Source organism: Mixophyes fleayi, chromosome 6, assembly GCF_038048845.1.
Source record: "Mixophyes fleayi isolate aMixFle1 chromosome 6, aMixFle1.hap1, whole genome shotgun sequence".
Taxonomy (NCBI): Eukaryota; Metazoa; Chordata; class Amphibia; order Anura; family Limnodynastidae; genus Mixophyes; species Mixophyes fleayi.
In genome coordinates this window covers 8,202,908-8,226,423 of record NC_134407.1, presented here as the reverse complement: position 1 = coordinate 8,226,423, position 23,516 = coordinate 8,202,908, and the positions used below count along the sequence as shown (strand labels likewise).

The window sequence follows — 23,516 nt, the reverse complement described above, 5'->3', positions numbered from 1 at the left end:
CAAATATTTAAAGTGCCCCGGTGGAACGATAAGTTAACTCTTATCACGTCAGTATCGCTAGGACAGCTGGGTATCACTCAGCTCTGTCATATTTTTTTCGATAAATGCCAATGATAAAAAAATCTTGCTTATCACCGCGGTCTGGGCTGCGGGCAGCTTGTTGATAGCATCGTAATGGAGCGACAGGTACTGTTTTGTCCTGCTTGCATGAGTGATGTGTGCTGCAGATCATTGCAACAAGCATTGCGTACAGCGCAGTGATATCATCTCACTCTGACTTTTCCGAACAATGACTGCATTTTTAAAATATAGCTATCCAGAAAATTATTGCTAGAATTCTCAGAAATGTCTACAGAATATATTTCTGGGAGGGTCACAATATATTAGCTGTATATTTTAGTTCTACTGCAGATATTTAATGACAGATTTATTATTTTTTTATTTATTTAAGGTTGTTTCAATGATCTGAAAGGGCTGTGGAGTGCCATCGAAACACTCACAGGATCAACAGAACATTTTCACTCTTCCAATTAGTGTATTTCACTGGTCTACTCAGTCACCCTTGTTTGATTCATTAAAATAACCCGAGCACTTTAGTTAATTATTGTAATTAAACGTTTGATCTATGCTATGTTCTGGATGTAATGCTCAATAAACTCTAATTGACCAGTGGTTAATAGGGAGAAAAGCAAAATAATGTATCCTGTGTGCACTGACCATTCCTTCTATGGGTCTTCTACGGTCATAACAGATAATAATCTTACACCACATGGAACACTTAATCTGGCGCTACAGTGATCTTAAAACGCATTTTCAGTATGCACCAAGAAGTTAGCTTATGATACCCAGAAATGTAGCTAAATTAGGGTGAATTCACTTATGATAACACCATGCCCTTGTAGCATAAGTTACATGACCTCTAGCTAATCTTGCCCAGGGGTGCTCAATGGATTATTTGGGTGGTGTCCCAAGTGTCAGTGTGGTGTTGTTCTATAACCTCAAAATAGTCCGTTCTCAAAAGAATTGCTACATATTTGACATTCAGATGACCCTAAAAGAAATTCTGGGATCCCGCTTCAGTTCTGACTGACGGGTTGTCCACTTAGTCAACAGTGTGTCATTTCAACAGTTATAGACCTTGACAAAGATGCCACTGCTGTCCACCGCCCAACAATTGACAGTCTTAACGCATCACCTGAAGGGTCTCTGTACCCGTCTATCAGTACAGCGTGCCCACCAGAGCCATATCTTCAAATTTAAGCGCCTGGTGCGAGAAAGTAAAACTGCCTCCCACCCTATCCTTCAATTTGAACTGAATTTGAATCTAAATATCTAATTGGCTACATGTGGGACTAGTCATGTAAGCATTCTAATTCTCTAATTGGCTACAGGTTGGTGTCTTATAGGATTCAATGTTCTTATTGGCTACAGGCTGGTCTAGTTGTGTGACTGTTCTAATGTTCGGATTGGCTACAGACTGATCATTGGTTGGTCTCGCACTGCCTATGTTAAAATGTTAGTGTCATATAGGTTCTAATCTTCTTATTGGTTACAAGTTGGTCTAGTCCTGTGACTGTTCTAATGTTCTGATTGGCTACAGGTTGGCCTAGCACTGCCTATGTTATAATGCTAGTGTAGTATAGGTTCTAATGTTCTGACTGGCTACAGGTGGGTGGGGTACGTTTTTACAGTGTTAATAAATCCAACACTATTAATCCTGACCTAAAAATGCCAATGACTATAAGAGGGAGAAGGAGACATAGAACATTTCCAACACGCCTGAGATCTGGCTGCTATAAATCACGACTGTAGAAAACACAGCCAGTGGGGTTCTTGTCACTAAACTGGACACACGACCCGCTGCATGTATAATGTAATCCAATCAGCGGGTGCGGCCACTGGGGCTTTAAAATCAGCAATCTCACCATGTACATTTTAAGTGACAAGAATACCATTGGCTGTTTTCTACAGTCGCAATGTATAGCAGCCAGGTCTCAGGCGCATCGGCAATGTTCTATGTCTCTTATATAGTAAGTCTATATATCCGCCTTGTCCCCCTTATAGTCGCCACATTTTTAGGTTGGCATTAATAGTGTCAGATTTATTAACACCGCAATAACGACTACCACCTCTACAGGTTGGTACAGTCTTGTGAATGTTAAAATGTTCTGATTAGTTACAGGTCTATAACACCCTCTGTTATAACGTTCTGATTAGCTATACGTTGGTAAAAGCCAGTGGATATTTTAATGTTCGGATTAAGAACCGGACACTTTAGTCATGTGAACATTCTAATGGTCTAAAGTATGTGGCACTAGACCAGACCTGGCCAACCTGTGGCTCTTCAGGTGTTGTGAAACTACAAGCCCCAGCATGCTTTACCAGTAGAAAGCTAGCTGCTAGTTGGCAGGGGAACCTGGGACTTGTAGTTTCACAAACACCTGGAGAGCTACTGGTTGGTGGGGCCTGGACTAGACCAACCTTCACTCAAAGTCATCACACCACACAGGAAAAACAAATAAATGGATCACTGGTAAAAAAAAATAAGAATTAAGAATACCATACCTCACTCAGCTACCAGTAATAATCAGTCCATATAAATCCAAACAAACAATAAGAAAATGATAGTACCAGACATGAATGCAAGTCCAACTAGAAGCTAGATCAGGTCATAAGGAGACAATACCAAGTCAGACATATTCTGTAGGCCAGCCCAGGTTTGCCTCACCTGTACAAAGACGTATTCATCCTGGACAATGAGGGAATTGGTGTCGATGTATCCTGGAAACGGCTTGGTCCTCACAGTCTCCGAGCAGTTGTGCATCTTACATACTATATACTGTGCATCTAAAAACCAGAACAACAGTAAATTAAATATACACATTTATCTGAAAACATTTTTTTAGGTTTAACATGTATAAAATTACAATACACATTCTGTATGCAAATAAAAGCACAGGGAATATTCATTCAAGTTTGAAAGGGGATATTTTTGCTGTTTACGCACCACCACACATTGCGGTTTTCAGTTCCGTACAACAGGATTTACTAATTGGCATCCATGTGCATCCTGGCACTTGCAGTTTTACAAGTGTGCATTATATATTGTGACCCACTATGAAATATTAAGTGTTACGCCAACATAAATAAATTATAATTGCCCCCATTATAAACCAAATATTATTGTCCCCCATAATAAAATCATATATTAATAATGTTACCTTAAGAAATGTTTAAATTAATATTGTCCCCCTTAAAAAAAGTATAAATTAATTTTGCCTCCTTAACAAATTAATAATTATTGCCCCATAATTAAGACAGTGTACTGCTTGAGTTATCTCACCTATAAGAACCATATATAAAATATGTTCCTTTTATTGTGTGCAGTTTTGCAAGCCATTGCTTCTTACATTGCACTGTTCTTTCAACGTAGAAAAAATCGTAATGAGAGTTTTCAGAATTGGTGCTTTGAAAATATGCTATTGGATTGGTGGTAGTCATCAGAATGACACTGATGCCACCACTGATGTCTTGACGTCAGATTGCACAGCGACTTACACTTTTCTGTACTTGAAGCGGCAATGCCAGCAGCCGTGGGTAATGTAAAACTGTATAGCCTGGTAAATTACCAGCCAAAGTCTTTGGCTGCTGGCATTGCCGATTGGAATACACAGAAGTCGATTTGCAATCTGACGTCAAGACAAACTGCCATCTTTCCCAGGGTCCGTGATCTAATACAAGCAGGTCGATGTTGTAAATTATAATTTTTAGGCTAAGTCTGCCTTTGGTTATAGTCATTTTTTAAATCGGATTTATTTTGTCGGTGTTATCGCCGTCACTGACATAACACTTGTACATTCGTACCCAACCCATTGGATGTAGGGTTTCGCTTTTAGTAAATGTCACGATTTACACAATGCACTTTAGTAAATTTACCCCAAAGCTTCTTTTACACTTGCTTGCCAATTTTCTTACATAAAAGTACAATATACTGTAATAGCTGCTGATAAAGACAATTGACAGACTCTGCATCATACATAATGGCACTATTATGGCAGCTATCTGAATATTACTATAAATACCACATGCTGCATTGCAGCAACCCTTGTTATGATAAATGTTTACAAAAGTACCCTCTAAAGTGTGTAGATTTATATAAGTAGTTTGATAAAGATTCCACAGCTGTGTTCCAAAAGGAATTAAGAGCCCTGCTGGATGAAACTCATTTCCAAGGATTCCTGGTGATTCTTATTTGTTCAGCACCCAGTAATCCCTATTTTTTTACCACCTCCCTACAATTCACAGGTTCCTCACTTCACCCCCGGGATGGCCAATAGTGTCTGGTACAGGGTCAGTCACCACCAATCTATCACAGTATGTTGATCATTGTATTGAAGATTGCGTTGTCTAGCTTATAGGTCCCACATCAAGGATACTACTCACATTCTCAATTCTATTAGGAATCTTGTTTGGAAATCATACTATTACTTTCTCACCTTGGATGTACATGCCCTCTACACCAATATTCCTCATTCAGTAGGTATAGAAGGAGTTAAGGAATGTTTCCTTTTAGGTATGGGGATGTTGGAAAATCAGCGTGACTCTATTTTGAATTCTATAACGTTCATTCTTACATATAATTACTATATTCTTCTTTCTCAGTATTATTTGAAGTTTGTTGGGACGGCCATGGGCACCAAGTTTGCCCCGAGTTTTGCCAATTTGTTCATAAGCCATCTTGAGCAGAGATATACCTGGTATGGTCATTGACAACCTGTTCATTATATGGGAAGATGGTACTGACTTGATTCACTCCTTTGTTTCACACTTAAATTCTAATTCTTATAATTTAACTTTCACATACACGTACAGTAACGTGTCAGTTAATTTTTTGTATATGACCCTCTCAGCCCAGGATTCTTATATTAATGTTACCAATTATCAAAAGCCAGTGGACTCTAACAATAATATGTTCTTTAATAGTAGTCACTATAAACCATGGTTAAAAAGTCAACTAAATCGTTTAAGACTGAATTGCTCTTCAGACATAACATTTGAATAACATGCTTTTGAAATTATGGACACTTTTAAAGATAGAGGGTATTCTTCCGTACTTTTAGAAGAGAACTATGAGTATGCTAGAGCCTTAGATCGTGACTCTCTGTTAATACCCAAAATTGGATCACAAACAGACTAAAGGGCACTACATTTATATCAAAAATATAATATTACATCTGAACAAGTTAAGAAAATTCTAAATAAAAAAGGTCATTTATTAAGACAGGATTATATTTTGAGTAATGTTATTTCCGAAAAAGCATTATTTTTAAAAAGAATAAAAAGATCAAGAATATGTTAGCTCCAAGCTTCTTAAAAGTATCAGAGGAACCTTTTACCGGAAGGGCTTCTTCAGGTCTTAAAGGTAACTAAAGATGTAATAACACAAGATATACTAAGCATATAAAAAACAAATTGAAGACTATCTGCTCCTCGCTGTCAGTAGAATGTTTCTCCTCTTTCTGTAACTATGACACGATTTATGTTATTTATATTATAGTGTCCGTGTGGAAAACAATATGTTAGCAGGATGACCAGACCCACCAAGGTTAGATTTATAGAACATAGGCGCAACAGTCTCAATAAATTTGGTTCTCAGTTTATCTAAACATTTTGTAGAGATGCACAGTGCAAATCCTACCAACCTTACAGTTAACGTTATGGAGCACATTACGCCCGCTTTACAGGACGGAGATAGGCTTCGGGAACTTTGTGAAAGAGAAATCTTTTGGAAGTTTAAACTATGGACACTTTACCCGAAGTGTTAAATGACTCTTTGGGAATTTAATATTAGGTCATTTTGGGTAACACATTCTAAGTTTTTACTTCTGGCTATATAACATACCTTATTGTTAGGATTGGAAGTATTTTTTGTTTATATGTAAAGTATAAGCAGCACATTTGGTATTGGTTTTATAAAAGATGGCCTTATAGATATTATAGAGTTTTTGTTTTCTACTAGTGAAGATTGTGTATTACTTTGTTCACTTGCTCTTTCTAAGATGTCTTTGTGGCTCTTTAAATTTAATCACAGTTATCATAACTTCAAAGGTGCAAGTTCGACTCTTTACTAGATGGAGTTTGGGCAGAGTATAAAATTTATTTATGGTCCATGTTTAAATATATTTCTACTTCTATTTGTATTTATAGGTTTGAGGATTCTATTACGAAATAAAATTAAGTTTATATACATTGGTCTTGATTCATCAAGGCACACATTCTGAACGCAACCTGCGTTTAGCATTAAACGCATGTATTTAGGCTTTGTGTGCTAATGAATTCATCAAGGCATGGATCTCAAGATACCACCCTACATTGACTACTGCAAAATGCCTCTTCCTCGCCCCGTTCACTCCCCAAAATTGTAGGTTGTAGTAAGTGTCCTCTGTGTATGATGACGCAGCGGCCAAGGTTGCGTCCACGGCCTTATCTCCCAGGTCTGGGTATGCGCAGAGTGATTTTGCGTACAGTACATTCAAAATCAGCAGATACGTGCCTTAATGAATCAGGCCCCTTATGTTTATGTTTCCCATATTATTTTGCTTTATTTAATCTTTGGTTTATGAATAGAGCGCTCACCTGCTCCTTAAGATATACACTGAATTATTACTTACACTGTTATACAATATTATTTGTTTATCTATTTTATTTTTATGTATATATTTTTATTCACATTATTATTTATTATTCTTTTATTTACTGTTGACATATTTCATCCGAATTGGGCTCCTAGCTACTTTTTTAAAGAGTTTGTATTTTTACGGATTGAAATTGAAAATGTTTTCCTCCAGAGCCTCATCAACTAATTGCTCAGCTGATTTCTTTTGATTGTCGGTGAGCTGAAATTGGCAGTTCTTAAGTTAAGGAAAACATATAATCGTGCTGAGTGCTGTGTTTCATTTTCTTTGAAAAAGCCCCGGTTGGTGACGAAACGCGTCAGTTTGGAGAACAGATCTGTAGGGGAGCTGGATACTGAACCTATTTTTCAACCTTCTGCTGTAATTAAGGATTCCCACAGCAGGTCTGTTATTCTAAGTAGAACTATAGGATACAGTGATTATAACATCTGACTACACATTGCAGAACCCAGTAGCTGATTACCAAACTGCGCATTCTAAGGAACCATCAGCAGAAAGTGAAGCAGAACACTGCGGCTCAATCACCCATCTCATGGGGGGAGCTGTCCCTAAAGAGCCACCAGTCTCATTGCTATGGTGAAGTTGATTTTCTGCTTATAGGATGGAATCATTGGGGAGTGAGGCAAGCTGACCTTCGATCTCCTCTATATTCATTATTACTGTCCCACCATTTCCTATTCCCACTATTGAGGACATTATGGACAGATGTGAGTTATAAACTAAATTATACTATTGGTCCCATTTATCCCTATCCATTTGGACATTTCTCTGAGCAATCATTACCCATTGTATGTATCTAAGAGATATTCTTGATATGAGGCTTTCCTGTTTTCAGACTAAGACTTGTGCATTTAAGTGGTTGATTCATCTTATTTCGTTCCTCACAAATTACAGTTCTAGCCCTTGTGGTTACTTCATTCTGTTATGAGGATTTAACACTTATACAGTGAACAGTTTTAAATGTGGGATGAATGGAATGATCACTGGGGTGTCGCAGTAAACTAGAGGCAAGACTTTGTCCATTCAAAAAACTAGGAAAAGGTCAACTTTTGTTCAAACTAAAGTGCAGTTTAAAATCTTTTTGTTTAGGCCTCAATTTTACTATTCACCAGAGGGTCTTTAAGTTATTATTATATTATTATTATCATTTATTTGTTAGGCGTCACAAGGTTTCCGCAGCGTCGTACATAGTACAAACAGAAGACCATATAGGGTGACATAGTACAGAGCAATAAACACAAAGTACCCAGGGCCGGTGCTAGGGTCCTTGGTGCCCTAGGCACACTTTCACATCCGAGCCCCCCCAAGCACACTTTCACATCCGAGCCCCCCCAGGCACACTTTCACATCCGCGACCCCCCAGGCACACTTTCACATCCGCGCCCCCCAGGCACACTTTCACATCCGTGCTCCCCCTCCAGGCACACTTTCACATCCGCGCCCCCCCAGGTACACTTTCACATACGCGCACCCCCCCAGGCACACTTTCACAATCCGCGCCCCCCCCTCCCACATCTTTCCTTACCTTTACTTTCCGCCATAAAGCTGCTCCTCTCTGCTCCGTCTCCTCCCCTCCACTCACTGACACTGTCGGGCCGTGATGATGATGTCACGCCTGACAGTCAGTGATTGGAGGGGAGGAGACGGAGCAGAGAGGCGGCGGTGGTGATCCATAGCCCCTTCCCCCTCACCGTGGATTTATCGGAAGCTGTGCGGAGGCCGTGAAAGGTATGGTCAGCGGTTGCCGCACAGTTTTAAAGTAATTTTTATTCTGTGGCGCCCTCCAGAGCCCGGCGCCCTAGGCAACTGCCTAACCTTGCCTAATGGGAGCGCCGGGCCTGAAAGTACCAGTACTTCAGAAACTCCGGGCAGACTTATAGGCGAAGATGGAGCAGAAGAACAGGTATGGAGACAGGAGGGGAGAGGGGCCCTGCTCATATGAGCTCACATCCTAAGGGAGGGTGAACAAACAGGAACAAGAGGGAGCCATTAAAGTAAGGGAGAGTAAGGCGGGGCTAGGGGAGAGAGGGGAGAACGAGAGAAGGAGGTTAGGGAAGAGCAACAAGGTTAGGGTTAAGTGGATGACACTGGGATATAGGTTCCCCTCTATCCCAGTGTCACGCAGCAGACATCAGGGCCAGCTGGCTTGCGAAAAGTTTGAGTGAGTATATACTCCGAGAATGACTCCGGAACTTATCTGTAGTGAGCGATGTACTCAAGATTCAAGAGACAAATTCTGAGTTCCAGAGCGGAACCCAGAACCCAGCGAGTGGCAGAGAGGAATGGGTGATACCACTGTGAGTGCAGAGGTGCAGCCAAGTCTGATGCTGTTGGTCTGACTTGTCTGCTAGATGAGAGATAACTGCGTGGGGATCCATTCTGTGGGGTGTTCTGAGAGAAGCGTGTGTGTAAAGGCTGTGCCTCAGAAGTATCAAATTGAGCAAGGTAGAGAAGCTAAAGGGAAATACATATAGGGCCTGATTCTCAAGATGTGCAAAGCAAGCATTTCCTTTTTTTTTTTTTTTAAATCACGTAAATCGATCATACACACGTCCGTATTCACCAAAGAGCGGATGTAGATACGTTTGTTGATGAATACCAGTCTAGGTCCGCTCCGCTCTAACAGACAATACACTGTAGGATACGTTCAATACATATGTGGAATATAAAACCACAAAAGAACGGCCACTGCTGCATGATGCTGCCTAACCCATAAGAAAGAGAAGCGGCACCCGAGAGGATGGACCACTCAACGCCCTGAATTCAAGTGTCTCCTGTGCATTCTGGGAGAGTAGACAAGTCAGCTGTTTTCATTACATGTTCAATTGCCCCCATAAATGGAGTTTTCCTTTATAAAGTGCAGCTGGAAAGTAAGAAAAGGTATCACAATAAGAGTATAAGCTGAGTTTTTATATCTGCCACCTCTCAGGATGTGTAAAAGTCTCTTTTGCAGAGAGAGAAAGGGTTTGCTCCCCTCCTCCACTCAGAAAGGAGCACCCCCATAACTACACTCTGTCTGCCCCTTGTCATTATCATTTAAATATATTGTCCTGAAAAATAAAATATAATTTTTTAGTGTGTACGAGGTGCCCAAGCGAGACTAGGCGGCGTTGGCAAAGACCCCGATTCTCCCATGAGATAACACTGTAATGCCCTCAAACCTATGTGTGTCTGGATATCAATGGAGCCATGCAACAATATCACAAACTGCAGTTGCCTTGTTATATTTTTCTGGTTTAGAAATTACCTTTATTAGGGACTATGGGTGATATGGATAACCTATATATATATATATATATATATATATATATATATATTGTGGCAAATACGCCTCCCTGCCACAATTCCCCTGCAAGGGATCTGATAAAAAAAAAACACAGCCAGTCTGCGGACTCTTTTAGCACACACACACACACACACACACAGATGTTCCACATTGGTTTGCTGTGATTTGTTCATAGTGCTTAGGGTGGAGGATAAAGACACTGTCTGTATGTGTGGGTGGGACCACCGATGCCAGTAAGTGGCCGGCTTGCAGACAGGGAAGTAATGTCTAGCCAGATGTAGGTGGCGGGGATTTTTGTGTACTGTTACTGGATATGATTGCTGAACCAGCGTTGGAACTGGAACTGTTATCATTCTGACAACTGCTAACAAACAGTTAAATGGTTCAGTACACCTGTGTCGGATTCCTGTGAATGCTGTACTTTCTCACAATATATATATATATATATATATATATATATATATATATATATACGCAAAATGGAAGTTGAATAATACAGGTTATGTTATGCTTATATGCTTAGGCTGTAGTGAGTTAACCATATTAGCTGACAAATTAATATGCAATCTTTTAGCAGAAGTAAAACATGCTTATGAAGTAATGTATTAATCTAAACTTATAAATTGCAACTGATCTGAGAAATGTACCCTCCATGATGTTCAAAAAGTGAGGTTGCGGTGGGGATTACTTGGCACACGGCCTGTTATAATGAGAAGCTGAAAGAAACTGTAGGTGACCTGTAAATGAGGTGATATTATTGGTTTAAAGTCTGAAATGCGGCATTTATCTACGTATTGCCTTTGTTGTTTGAGTCTATAAAAGAGATGTGAAAATAATTAATTACCATTGCTCATTTTTTAATTAAAGGTCTGTACCGTACGTACAAAATAAAGCAGCATATTCTGAAAAGACTTCATCTCTGAGTTTATCCATATCAATGGGGACTTGACATTACTAAGGATTTTGGTTATAAAAATACAACACTATAATGTTGGACAGAATTCTAGCCATAAAACAAATCGCACGTCTGTCAGGAATCCTCCTGACATTTCATGTATCTCTGACCCTCCTGCATCTTTAGTCTACTGAGAATAAGGGATGTCGCGTATAATTGCAGGTGAACTGTCTCCCGCTTGTACTGCAGTTCAGGTGCCAATGGTTCCGTGAAGGAATAATTCAACCACAAAGAGAAACGCAAATGTGGGATCAGCTCCGTGGCCAGATGGAGATATTCAAGCCCTGACCTCCCAGCTAGAGTATCAGACATGATAAATGTTCTAGCAGCTGCTGAAGGCAGACTCGCTCACACCTTTGTGTCCGCGGACAGCTTGCTCTCTTTTCCTACATATTCTCTGGCAGAAGACACATCATGCTCACTATTAATAACCTCACTGCTGTGCAGCCCAATCCACAGGGCTTCTGTCAAAATCTGTTTTATGTTTTTAAAACATTTTATTCTGGGGAACGTGCCGGTACGCTCAGCTGGCAGTGATATGGCTCCAGTGCCAGAACAAAGCAAAAACTAGTGGACGTGCATAGGAAAACCGAGGGGGGTTTCCTAGTGCCTGGAAAACCCCCTCCAAGCCTGGGGCACTGTATAATTGAGGTGGCTGGACCCTGCCCCCGCTTCACAGGGCTCTGCTTGAAAAGGGAGAGCTGCGTGCACCTAACAGTAGTGCAGGCAGCATTGCCCATGTATATTATGGGGATAGGAAGAGTTGGAGAGCAGCCAAGCACTGACTAATATTATAGCCACGCCCCCATGCATGCTGGTCACGCCCACTGGCGGAGTGGGTGTGGAAACTTCCCTCTACAAATCCTGCGTTTGCCCTTGAGTCGTGGTAGGTGTCCGCTATTGTCAATGCTAATAGATTTAATTCAGGGGTGGCCAAGGCCATATCACATGGCCCCGGCTCAGTGGCAGAAACTATCTGACTCCTGGGGCTACTAGGCTCATTGCCTACACTGTTTACAACGACAGCTGTATGTATAATCATGTAAAACTGCCAAAGTATCACTACTGATCCCCTTATGAGGGGGGAAGTTCAGACAAAAGTATAGGAAAGCTGGCAAACAGCAAACTATTTCTGGTTTCAAGACTGAACACCAAATATATAATTAAATGTCAGTGACCGGTGATGGTGATATGTTCATGGGCGTAGCAATGTAAGGGGTCTAATTATTAAGCTGCAATTGGCCAAAAACCCAAAAACAACTGCTGTCTTCTCTGGAGAATGGCTATTGCAGCTCTACATCCAATTTATCAAGGGCCAAAAGCAGGAGAAATCAAAGATCAGAAATCAGCGATTTCTTTCCGCCTATTTTGCATAGGTTACTGCGATCCTCATGGAGAGCTTTGGGAAATATCAGAGCAGTACATTTGTATTTCACACATGAAAAGAAGAAACATGGGGCTTCATGCAGCAGCTGTTGGTCGTAGATAGTGTAACTTCCTTAGGCAAATAGTATCTCCCAGATCAAAGTTAGTTTAGACAGGATGGAAGGTGCAGTTTATACAGTGATGTCTGCCCAGAGATATTGGGCCTGAGTCATTAAGGAGAGCAAAGTAACTTTGCACCTGGGCAAAACCATGTTGCATTGGAGAGGGGAGGTAAATCTAAAATGCAGGGACAGATTTATAGTTGGGGTAGGACATGTCCTAGATCAACTTTAAGTTTCGGTGTAAAGGTACAGCTATTAAGTGTTTGTGTGCTGCATGAAAAAAACAGCCAGTATTTTCCTTATGTGCAAAATAATAAACTAATTTGCACCCCTCACATTATAACATGGTTTGGCCAGGAGTAAAGTTACTTCTTTTTTTGCTTTGCTCTCAGTCTCATGGTGTTTCTAGTAATAGGGCCTGACAAACCCAACAGCCCACTGGAGCTGAGCACAAAATACAAAATATACAGACGGTTTACTCAAGGATTGAGTGGTTTATGTGCGTATAGAAAGAGTAACATTGAGCAGTCAGCGAAAAATCTTTCTTGTTCTGCATTTCGCTGCGAAAGTTTGCACATTTCGCAGTTGGAATCTGACCTTGTGTATCTCATTGACTAGTACTTTGGGAAGCCTCAGCATGCAGAATGATCAGTGACCGCGGTCTGAGTTTATCAAAGCAAGGTTGGGAGTCTGACTGAGACCGAGAATCCCAGTTTAACATAAGCTTAGGAGCCCTGAGCAACCCACTTGTACACAGCCGTAGGAGCCCTGAGCAACCCACTTGTACACAGCCGTAGGAGCCCTGAGCAACCCACTTGTACACAGCCGTAGGAGCCCTGAGCAACCCACTTGTACACAGCCGTAGGAGCCCTTGACACAAAGTTGCCATTATATCCAGCTTGTCCCTAAATAAGAATGTCTTTATATTTCCACTTAGTAAGAATCTATCCTCTCAACATAAATGAACATTTTTTTAATTACCTTTTTACAATATGTAAATCAGCACTTTTGATCACTCTGCCTTCATTACGCACACGTTAATGTTAGACTTTGTTTAAAGAGAAAGCCAGATATGCTGATTATAGAGTGTATTATATGTTATCTTCAGATTACATCTATTTTTGCTACTCTACAGATGTCATCATCAAGAGAATGTCAAAGTAAATTAAAATCTTTTTATAGCCTCTATCTTTCACTCCTGCTGTTTGTTTTATATTAAAACTGAAAAGAAGCTAAAATATTTTCACTCTGCATCAGCCATCATTGCAGATCTTAATACATTGCTTATTACACACCCCACTGATTATTACAGTGCATAAAGCCTGGTATATTTATAATGCTGAAATTATATTTCCACTTGTAGGTCACTATGTTTTAATAATCATTGTATTCAAGTAAGATGCCCTCCTGGCTCCTACAGTTTCAAAGCTACAGCTACTGAGAGATAGCTGTAACAGTTCACAGGCTGAGCATAGCTTACCATTGTTGCCAGGGAAAAAAACAATCCCACATGGAATATCCTGTGTTACTGTGTGTTAAACTCTCAGGGACCGATTCATGTTCTGACGTACACTCAATTGCATAGTGTATCTTGCGTGATTCTGCACGGCACAAGCCCAGAAACAGACATTACTCCAGTGGACAAAATGCACACATTGTACACACGCTATACGGCAGGTGTATTTTGTTATTATTATACTGTTAACAGCTGTTATTTGTATGATAGAATAAAAGTTATACGTGTTCTGATGTGACCTTTTATTGCACATATGCTTGCTGTATACTGCAGTCTGTTCTGTATGTCTACATATAGTTTGGGGCAGCACTGTGGCTTAGTGGTTAGCACTTCTGCCTCACAGCACTGGGGTCATGGGTTCGATTCCCAACAATGGGGCTTTTAGAGTTTGTATGTTCTCCCCGTGTTTGCGTGGGTTTCCTCCGGGTGCTCCAGTTTCATCTCACACTCCAAAAACATGCTAGCAGGTTAATTGGCTGCTATTAAATTGGTCTTGGTCTTTTTCTCTCTCTCTCTCTGTATGTTAGAGAATTTAGACTGTAAGAACCAATGGGGCAGGCACTGATGTGGGTGAGTTCTCTGTACAGCGCTGCAGAATTAGTGGCGCTATATAAATAGCGGATAATGAGGATGAAGCACTGTTTAGCTCATTTCCACCCAGATTCAAATAGTAACGTATCTTGAGATCTACTTGGGTTTGAACACCAGCGGAGCAGCGTACAAGTTGCATGCTCTTTTTAAATACGGCGCTTATGCTCAAGCAGTGTTCGAACATGAATCAGGCCCTAAGGGGTATATTTACTAAACTGCGGGTCTGAAAAAGTGGAGATGTTGCCCATAACAACCAATCACATACTAGCTAGGCAACATCTCCACTTTTTCAAACTCGCAGTTTAATAAATATACCCCTAAGTGTGAGAAGATGTTTGTGGGATAGTGAAAGCCGGGTGTTGCCTAATTTAAGCTATCTAGCTCACAGTGGACTTTAAAACGATTGCCTATTTTTGGACAAAATGTTCTACATAAAACATGCTCTTCAGCTAGAGTAAAAACAAAGGTTCTTTCCTTCAGGGATCTCAACTGTTGCTTGAATCTGAGGACCAGCTCACATATAGATGGACTGAAGACCAAGAGCCATGGAGCAATCCCTTTAATGTTTCAACCTTCAATATTTATAGAATAAAACTCCTTTGTGGATAGCATTAAATCCCCTTTAAATGTTAAGCTTACGTCTGTATTTAATCCTCATACATGTGTGGCTGGACATCTGGTGACTACAAATAATTCACCATGGTATCTAGCACTATCTTCTGGAATATACACAGCGAGTCTCACCATGAAGATACTACTGCGCCGAGTGTAACACATCAAATGCACAATCCTTTTGTCATCGAAGACCCAAAGAGAAAGAGACTTGTGGGTAGTTTTATTACAATGTCTAAAAATGAAAAGTGCAGATGTTGCCCACAGCAACCGATCTTATTCTAGTTATTATTTCCTAGAATGTACTGGATAAATGATAGCTAGAATCTGATTGGTTGCTGTGGGGAATGCCTATTCCTTGTGCATATCTAGAACCTGTGTTCACTCTTCTGTTCACTATTGAATATCCCTAAAAAATCTTTCAAACTTGCATGATTCAGCAGGAATAGCTTCCTGTTAGTTGAGTTTAAAACTTAATGTATAAACCCCTTAGAGCAGATTTATCAATCTGTATGTAAAAAGATAAAAAAATGTTTAATATATCCATATCTCAGTACAACAAATACATTATGGAACATGATATACTTGCACAGTACTGTGCAATTATTTACACAAAATGTTGTATATATGTAGCCCGACTACTTATTGAAAAGTAGTGTTATACAATAGTGATGGGCAAAAATGTTAAAACTGTTCGGCAAAATATTCACCTCATTCTGCACTTGACAGTGAATTTTGTACTCTTCGCTGGCAGAATTAGGCCTAAAATGCATCCCAAACACACCAGAGATCAGAATAAGTTGATTGTCAACTCCATAGACTATAAACTTCACAAAATCCAACTCAACTATCTCTATAGATTAAGGTGTTTTAGTTATTGGCACAAACGTTCTATTATCCTGCTACTTCCACCTTCGGAATATATCTAAGATACGCCCCTTTCTCACCACGGAAGCCACGAAAACCCTTGTTCACTCGCTTGTTATCTCTCGTCTTGACTACTGTAACCTTCTTCTCTCTGGCCTACCTGATTCTCACCTTGACCCTCTTAAGTCTATTCTCAATGCTGCTGCCTCCCTCATTTTTCTCTCCCGCCGCTCTATCTCTGCGGTCTCCCTCCAACAGTCACTACATTGGCTCCCCATACCCTACAGAATTAAATTTAAACTCCTCACCCTCACCTTTAAAGCTCTTAGTCAATCCTCCCCTCCCTACATCTCCAATCTCATCTCTACCTACACTCCTACCCGCCCCCTCCGCTCTGCCTGTGACCGCCGCCTCACTACTTCACTGATCACCTCCTCTCACTCTCATCTTCAGGACTTTGCCTGGGCTGCTCCCCTGCTGTGGAACGATCTTCCACGTTCCATCAGGTTAGCATCTACTCTCAAAGGCTTCAAGCGTGCCCTTAAGACTCATTTCTTTATTTAAGTCTATCAATCCTCCTAAATTTTTTGTCCTGGCTCTCTCACCCAGTTAGTACCACCCTATTTGTGTCTCCCCCTTCCCTTTAGGATGTAAGCTCTCAGGAGCAGGGCCCTCTTTCCTTTTGTACTCCTTCTACTGTTCCATCCCCCTCTGTACCTCTTGGCCTGCTTCCCTAGCCCTGTTTTCTTAAGCTTGGCCTTCTTCTTGCTGATTTCTACCATCCCTTTCACTACCTGTCCCAGAGTTTATCTGATTTTGCTTTACCCTGTCAACTGTGTTTGTATATATTTTTGTATCATGTTGTGTCTTGGTTCTGTTTTCTGTATATGTAATGTACGGCGCTGCGGACCCTTTGTGGCGCCTTATAAGTCAAAGATAATAATAATAATAATAACTACTTAATCCTTGTATTTCTCCTGGCTAAAGCCTCACTCAGAACAACAGAGAATACACAAGTAACTCACCGTCTGCTCTCGATACTTACACAAATTTGCATTGTTCTACTTTACGTGTCAAACAATCTGACCTACAACAGCAACATTTTAAGAGTAAATGAGCAAGACATAACTTGTTCCCATTTTCTCCTTTGGCAACTATCCTAGTCTGTTAAAAAAAATCAAGTTTAATTTGACATACGCAACTTCACTGAGATCTCCTTGATGCAATCCACTTCTAAATACCAGTAATCATCTACACTTAAACAAATCAGAGAAATTCGAAAGGAGAGATATCATAAAATGATTTTTGTAGTGCAGGTTTCTGGGACTCAGAAATGCAGAATAAGACGATTCAGCGTGGTAGTGAGTGTCATCTCTAACTTCTAGTATATTAGTGGTAATTGTCTGTAGGAGTCCGCTGATGTGCAATTCCAGGTTCCCCTCCACCGTTGCCTCGTTTAAAGCTAACGGCAAAGACTACGCTGTAGATAGCAGAATCGTAATCATTTTATGAGATGCTGAGACACTGAAGATAAATTCAGTTATATCTTTGCTTCATTTATTAAATTTAAGCCTCATTAGTGTCAGTTAAGGTGTTTCATGACAGAGTTCATTACCATGGTTGCAATCCCAATTTAATGTGCGTAACTGGTCTGAAAGTAGAAGTGGGAATTTCACTGGATTGAAAGTAGAAGCATAAACTTTCTTGTCTGTCGGTGCTATGAGGCTCCTCAAAGAATATCACACAAACAATTATACATTAGTTTATTTGTTGGTATTGCATTATAGTTCTGCAAAAAGAGGATAATGGTCAGTCACTGTAAATGGCATGGTAACCCATTTTCGACTGAAAAAAACATGTACTGTTTTTCAGTTATACCACTTGCACCGGGTGTGCATGCATGCTAGAACATGTGTTTGGATTCGGGCTCAACTGTAAAAATGTATTTTATGAACAGTATACGTTAATAACATCCTAATAAATGTATTTATTGAAAAAAATTAAATTAGAAAATGTTTTTTTTAAATGTTTTGTCATTATAGACTATGGGCCTGATTCATTAAAGAACTTAAGCAAGAATTTGAGTAAGTTTTCTTACTTAAGTTTTCTGGACAAAACCATGTTACAATGCAAGAGGTGAAAATAAGTTTATTATTTTGCACATAAGTTAAATACTGGCTGTTTTTTTCATCTAGCGCACAAATATCAACTTTAAATTTCAGTGTATAAATAAGCTGTCAAGTGTTTGTGTGCTACATGAAAAAACAGCCAGCATTTAATTTATGTGCAAAATAATAAACTCGTTTTCACCCCTTGCATTGCTACATGGTTTTGTCCAGATAACTTAAGTAAGAAAACTTACTGAATTTCTTGCCTAATTTCCTTAATGAATCAGGACCTATATTATTAATAGATGATATTAATTTAATAGTTTATTTTTTTCTGTGCGTTCTTTTGTGACTTAATATTCCACATATGTATTGGACGTACCCTGCAGTGTATTGTCTGTTAGAGCAGAGCGGACCTAGACCCCTATTCACCCACAGACATTTCTTTAGATCTGCTCCTTGCTGAATACGGATGTGCGTATACCCAAAGTACGCACATTTTTTTAAAAAAAACACACACTGACACTGATTCATCAAGGCACGCATACTGAGCGCAACCTGCGTTTAGTTTAAAATGCACGTAATTTGGCTTTGAACGCACCCAAAATCATCAAGGCACTCAAGATACCGGCGCTGTTAAATTCAGGTGTAAGTCTGCTGTGCTCTACTACCCAAGATACTGCAGGATACATCCAATATCTATGTGGAATATAAATTTGCAAAAGAGCGCACAGAAAAAAATATAGAATTAATTTCACCAGTTAATAATATAGGCATCAATGATAAAACAGTAAAAAAAAAAACAAGTGTTTTTTTTTAAAAAAAATAAAAGGATGCTCCCCAAATTGTCTCTATATCTAAATCATGTTACATACATCTAAAGAACATTTCCAGAATATGCACATATCTTACACAAGACACTGCAACAACCTTAATACATGCACTCATCATTGACTATTGTAATTCCCTCCTTACTGGTCTTCCCAAAATCCGACTTAAACCCCTACAATCTATTTTGCATGCAGCAGCTAGATTGCTTTTCCTTGCAAATCGTTCTTCCTCTGCTGAGTCACTCTGTCAGTCTCTACATTGGTTGCCTGTTTTTTACCAAATCCAATATAAAATACTTTTACTAACATACAAGGCCATCAACAAAACTGCACTTACATACATCTCCTCACTTGTCTCAAAACATCTCCCAACTCTACACCTCCGTTATGTACAAGATCTGCGTCTCTCTTCCACTCTCATCACATCCTCTCATTCTGGGTTACAGAACTTTTTTCGGGCTGCACCTACTTTGTAGAATTCCCTCCCTCGCACAGTAAGACTTTCCTCCAGTCTTCAAACTTTAAGAGTTCTCTGAAATCCACCTCTTCAGACAAGCTTATGATATTCCTCAACCACCATCTTAATCTCCCTAGGTTACCCTATTACTCATTACAAAATCCACACAAGACAACAACCCCCTGAGAAACATTGCTATGTGACTGGATCATATAGCATACTAATCACTTTATGGGTTTTGGTTTTTTTACCTTTGCAATCTGACTGGACCAATAGTCAATATGTAGCTCATGTATCCAAGTCCTATTGTCCCATAGATTATAAGCTTGCAAGCAGGGTTCTCTCATCTCTTTGTCTGTTTTACCCAGTTTGTTTATTACTTTGTTTGTCCCCAATTGTAAAGCGCTACGGAATATGTTGGTGCCATATAAATAAATGATAATGATGATGATGTTCTTAATGTCTGCTGAACATAAAATACAGTTTTACAGTTGCTCATGACTGCAAACACATGTTGTAGCATGCATACGAGACTGTCATCACTACTGAATCAGGACTTAGACTAGACCTGTAGCTGGAGCAAGAGATATGGCAGAAAAACAAGTAACTTTGAGATGCCCAGACCTGGATTCGGACATGGTTGTGTGTGGTTGAGTTTGGCACGCCCTTACTGTAAATTGACTACGGGCGAACTCCTCTTCCCTGTCCCATTCTCTCAAAGAAATCACAGGCTGTAGTAAGCTGTCCTCTGCATTCGAAGAACCCCATTAAAGTTTTAGATTTCTGTGCATTACCTCTACTGCTTTCCCATTCCAAAGTCACATACATAGGAGTGCCACAGAACTTTACAACAAGTGTTATTTCTCACATGTGTCCCAGTTTGTGATACATACATATTGCCACATTTATGAGTATAGTGTATACATAGCGTGACCTATTGCTGTATATGTATAGCTATTTAAAAAGTTATTCGTTCATAATGTCATGTCGTATTGCAATGTTTCATCACTACAAGAGTGGCTCTTTCATTTAAATTTGGCATTTGGCTCTTTTATTTGACAAACCCAACATGGCTTCTTCTGCTAATATAAAAAAGTAAAATACTTAAAGAATCACTGCAAGCGTCTTTTGACAGGTTATTCCATTTGGTCGAAATTGTCAGAAATAATCAATTCAAGTATATATCATATTCTATCGGCTGCTAGTAAAGAAACTCAATGCTGTTTTTGTTGATATACAATTTGTGGCTTATTTAGCGCTGGATGTACGTCATTCTTTTTTGAATAGATTATGTATTTCCATACTGTGTAGGAGCACCAAAAATACATACACATCCATAGATATGCAGCACGGTGGCTTAGTGGTTAGCACGTCTGCCTCACAGCACTGGGGTCATGAGTTTGATTCCCGACCATGGCCTTAACTGTGTGGAGTTTATATGTTCTCCCCGTGTTTCCGTGGGTTTCCTCCTGGTGCTCCGGTTTCCTCCCACACTCCAAAAACATACTAGTAGGTTAATTGGCAGCTACCAAATTGACCCTAGTCTCTTTGTTTGTGTGTGTGTATGTTAGGAAATTTAGACTGTAAGCTCTAATGGGGCGGGGACTGATGTGAATGAGTTCTCTGTACAGCGCTGCAGAATTAGTGGAGCTTTATAAATAAATGATGATGATATATAGATTTTTGCATTTCATTAATTTGCGTTTTGCTATACCTGGGGAGGTAGAAAGGGGGTTGGCTTGGAGGGCAAGCGTAATCTGCGTAGAGTAAGGGCATGCTCATGCAATTGCAACACAATTAGAAGTGGACGCCCTTTGGGAAGAGTATCTCTTGTGGATGCTGAAGGGCAGGGCCACCATCAGAGGGGTACAGGCGGTGCAGCTGTAAGAGGCCCGGATAGATTAGGGGGCTCAGACAGACCCTTAGTGTGACTCTGCATACCGTGCAGTGACATCTCCACTGTGCGATCTGCTCCCATCCTATCAGTGTCCGGGAACCACTGCATCACGTCAAGGACAAGGTAAGTTAATTGGAGGCATGTACTATGATGAGGGAAGGGGGCATTTATTGTGATAAGTGTGGGGGGACATGTATTGTAATGAAGAAGGGGGACATTTACTGTGATGAGGAAGGGGGGGGCATGTGCTGTGCAGAGGTAAGGGGGCATGTACGTCATTGAGGGAGGGGTGTATGTATGGTGATGAGGAAGGTGGCATGTTGGGTGATGAGGGAGGGGGCCAAGTACGGCGAAGAGGGAGGGGGCATATATACAGTGAATAGGGAATGGGGCATGTATGGTGAATAGGGAATAGTGCATGTATGGTGACTAGGGAGTGGGACATGTACGGTGAATAGGGAGGTGGGGAGGCCCTGCCAGATTAATTTGTACTGGGCCCCACAGTTCTTGATGACAGTCCTGCCTGCCTCCTGTATGTAATGCAGCATGGAGAGGGGTGCTAGCACATGTGTAGGGGGACTGGGGAAGGAAAAGGAAAGTGAGAAACAGGAGGGGAGGGAAGGGGAGAAGCGTAAGGGATGATGGAGGAGGTGCAAAGGGAAGGCAGAGGGGTAGGGCAGTTGGTGTGCCACCGGGTCATCGGGAGGAGAAACAGAGATCAGTCCCTTGGACTTATTGGCAGTGCACCGTGTTAGTAAGCTTAAGAATCCTGCCCTAAACTAACAGTAAGGGAGCTGAGCCAATTAGGGCAGGGTCTGTTCTCCACTGTCAGCTGCAGGATATTTAATGTGGTAGCTGGTAGCTTGGGATGGGCAAGCAAACAGAAAGGACCCACCGCCTTTAGACTAGGGGGCACCCTACTTACTCATGCCAACACTTCAGTGTGTGCAGAGTGGGCCCATAAGTGAAGGGGTCAGCTTATTGCATAATACTCAGGGACAGAACAGTGCATTGCTGGGCCCCATATCAAAACTTGGATAGGGGCCCAATGATGCAGAGGGGATGCCTCTTCTGACCATGCAAAGCCCACTGCACATGCGCCACTGATAAGAACAATCCACTTTACTCTGCAGAGCAGAGAGGGCATCGGAGGAGTGCTGCAGGGACTGTGAGGATGTAGGATTCAACATTGCTATTATCTTTTTTTGGGGGGGGGGCTCTGTATGAAAGTGTGTGACTCACAAATACAAATTCCTATTCTAAAACATAAAAACTCCAGACTATGAGATCTTAACTGTGAACAATATATTCAAGGCTTATGACATGATGGGGATTGTAACTCTCCAAGGTCCCCCAAGACATTATAACAGGTAACGTATCACAGCACATGGGCACAGCAGCTAAGTGTCTCTGGAAACTATTTTAAACTGCTGGAATCTATGAACAGTGATCAGGAAAGTGAGAGAATTGGGAATGATAATTAATTATAATGTAGCTATATTCCATAAGTGTTAGTTAAATAAATGTTCACTATTAATATAAGTAAAATAGGAGACATAGCTATCACTTTTTCCCTTTTGTTTGACTTTCTACATTTGACTCAAATTAAATATTTATAATGTGTCGATTCTCTGCCAATATTGAAGGTGACTTATGCCTGTTTACCAGATCAGCCATGTGCAGCTTTGCACCAATGAAATACATAAGCTGCATATTTGCACTGTAAAATCTGCAGGAATGCAGCTTACACAACAAAGCAGTCTGCCAGTCTTAGGACCAAGACTATTATATATATCCACAGATTTAATGTCCCCTGCTGCTGTCGGATCAGTAGAGGACTGTAGGCAGCAGACAATTCACTGCACTCACTCGGCTGCAACAGGGAACTACTGACTGCAGCAATCACCTTGCTACACAGACGAGAAGAGGATTATGCTGTTCAGGGATGTTGCATGATGTCTCTCACATAGACAATACATGGTGTCATTACATCAGGTGCCTCCCACTTCCCAGATTACCAGTGAGGTGGGCACAGTTGATGACCACTACAGAGAGAAAACTGTTATTGGCCACCCATTACTAGTGCCAGTGTAATGTAGGTATGGAATTTGGCACTCTGGATGGCATCGGAGGAGATCTGGCTTGGTAGAAGGCATAGGGCACACCTGGCTCTGTACAAGGCATATATTATACCTGGCTCTGTGGATGGCATATA

General features: G+C 40.6%; 1 protein-coding gene across 8 annotated transcripts in view; it reads right to left on the bottom strand.

Moving 5' to 3' along the window:
• SORCS1 (sortilin related VPS10 domain containing receptor 1) overlaps positions 1–23,516 on the bottom strand; it is a 459,666-nt gene that overhangs the window by 160,549 nt on the left and 275,601 nt on the right. For all 8 annotated transcript variants that reach the window (XR_012693296.1, XM_075215731.1, XM_075215724.1 and 5 more), the window contains exon 7: positions 2,729–2,847. Coding sequence is in view for 7 of the 8 variants with exons in the window: in XM_075215731.1 (XP_075071832.1) it covers positions 2,729–2,847 (119 nt within the window). In the remaining variant the exon portion in view is untranslated. The remainder of the gene's footprint in view (positions 1–2,728; positions 2,848–23,516) is intronic.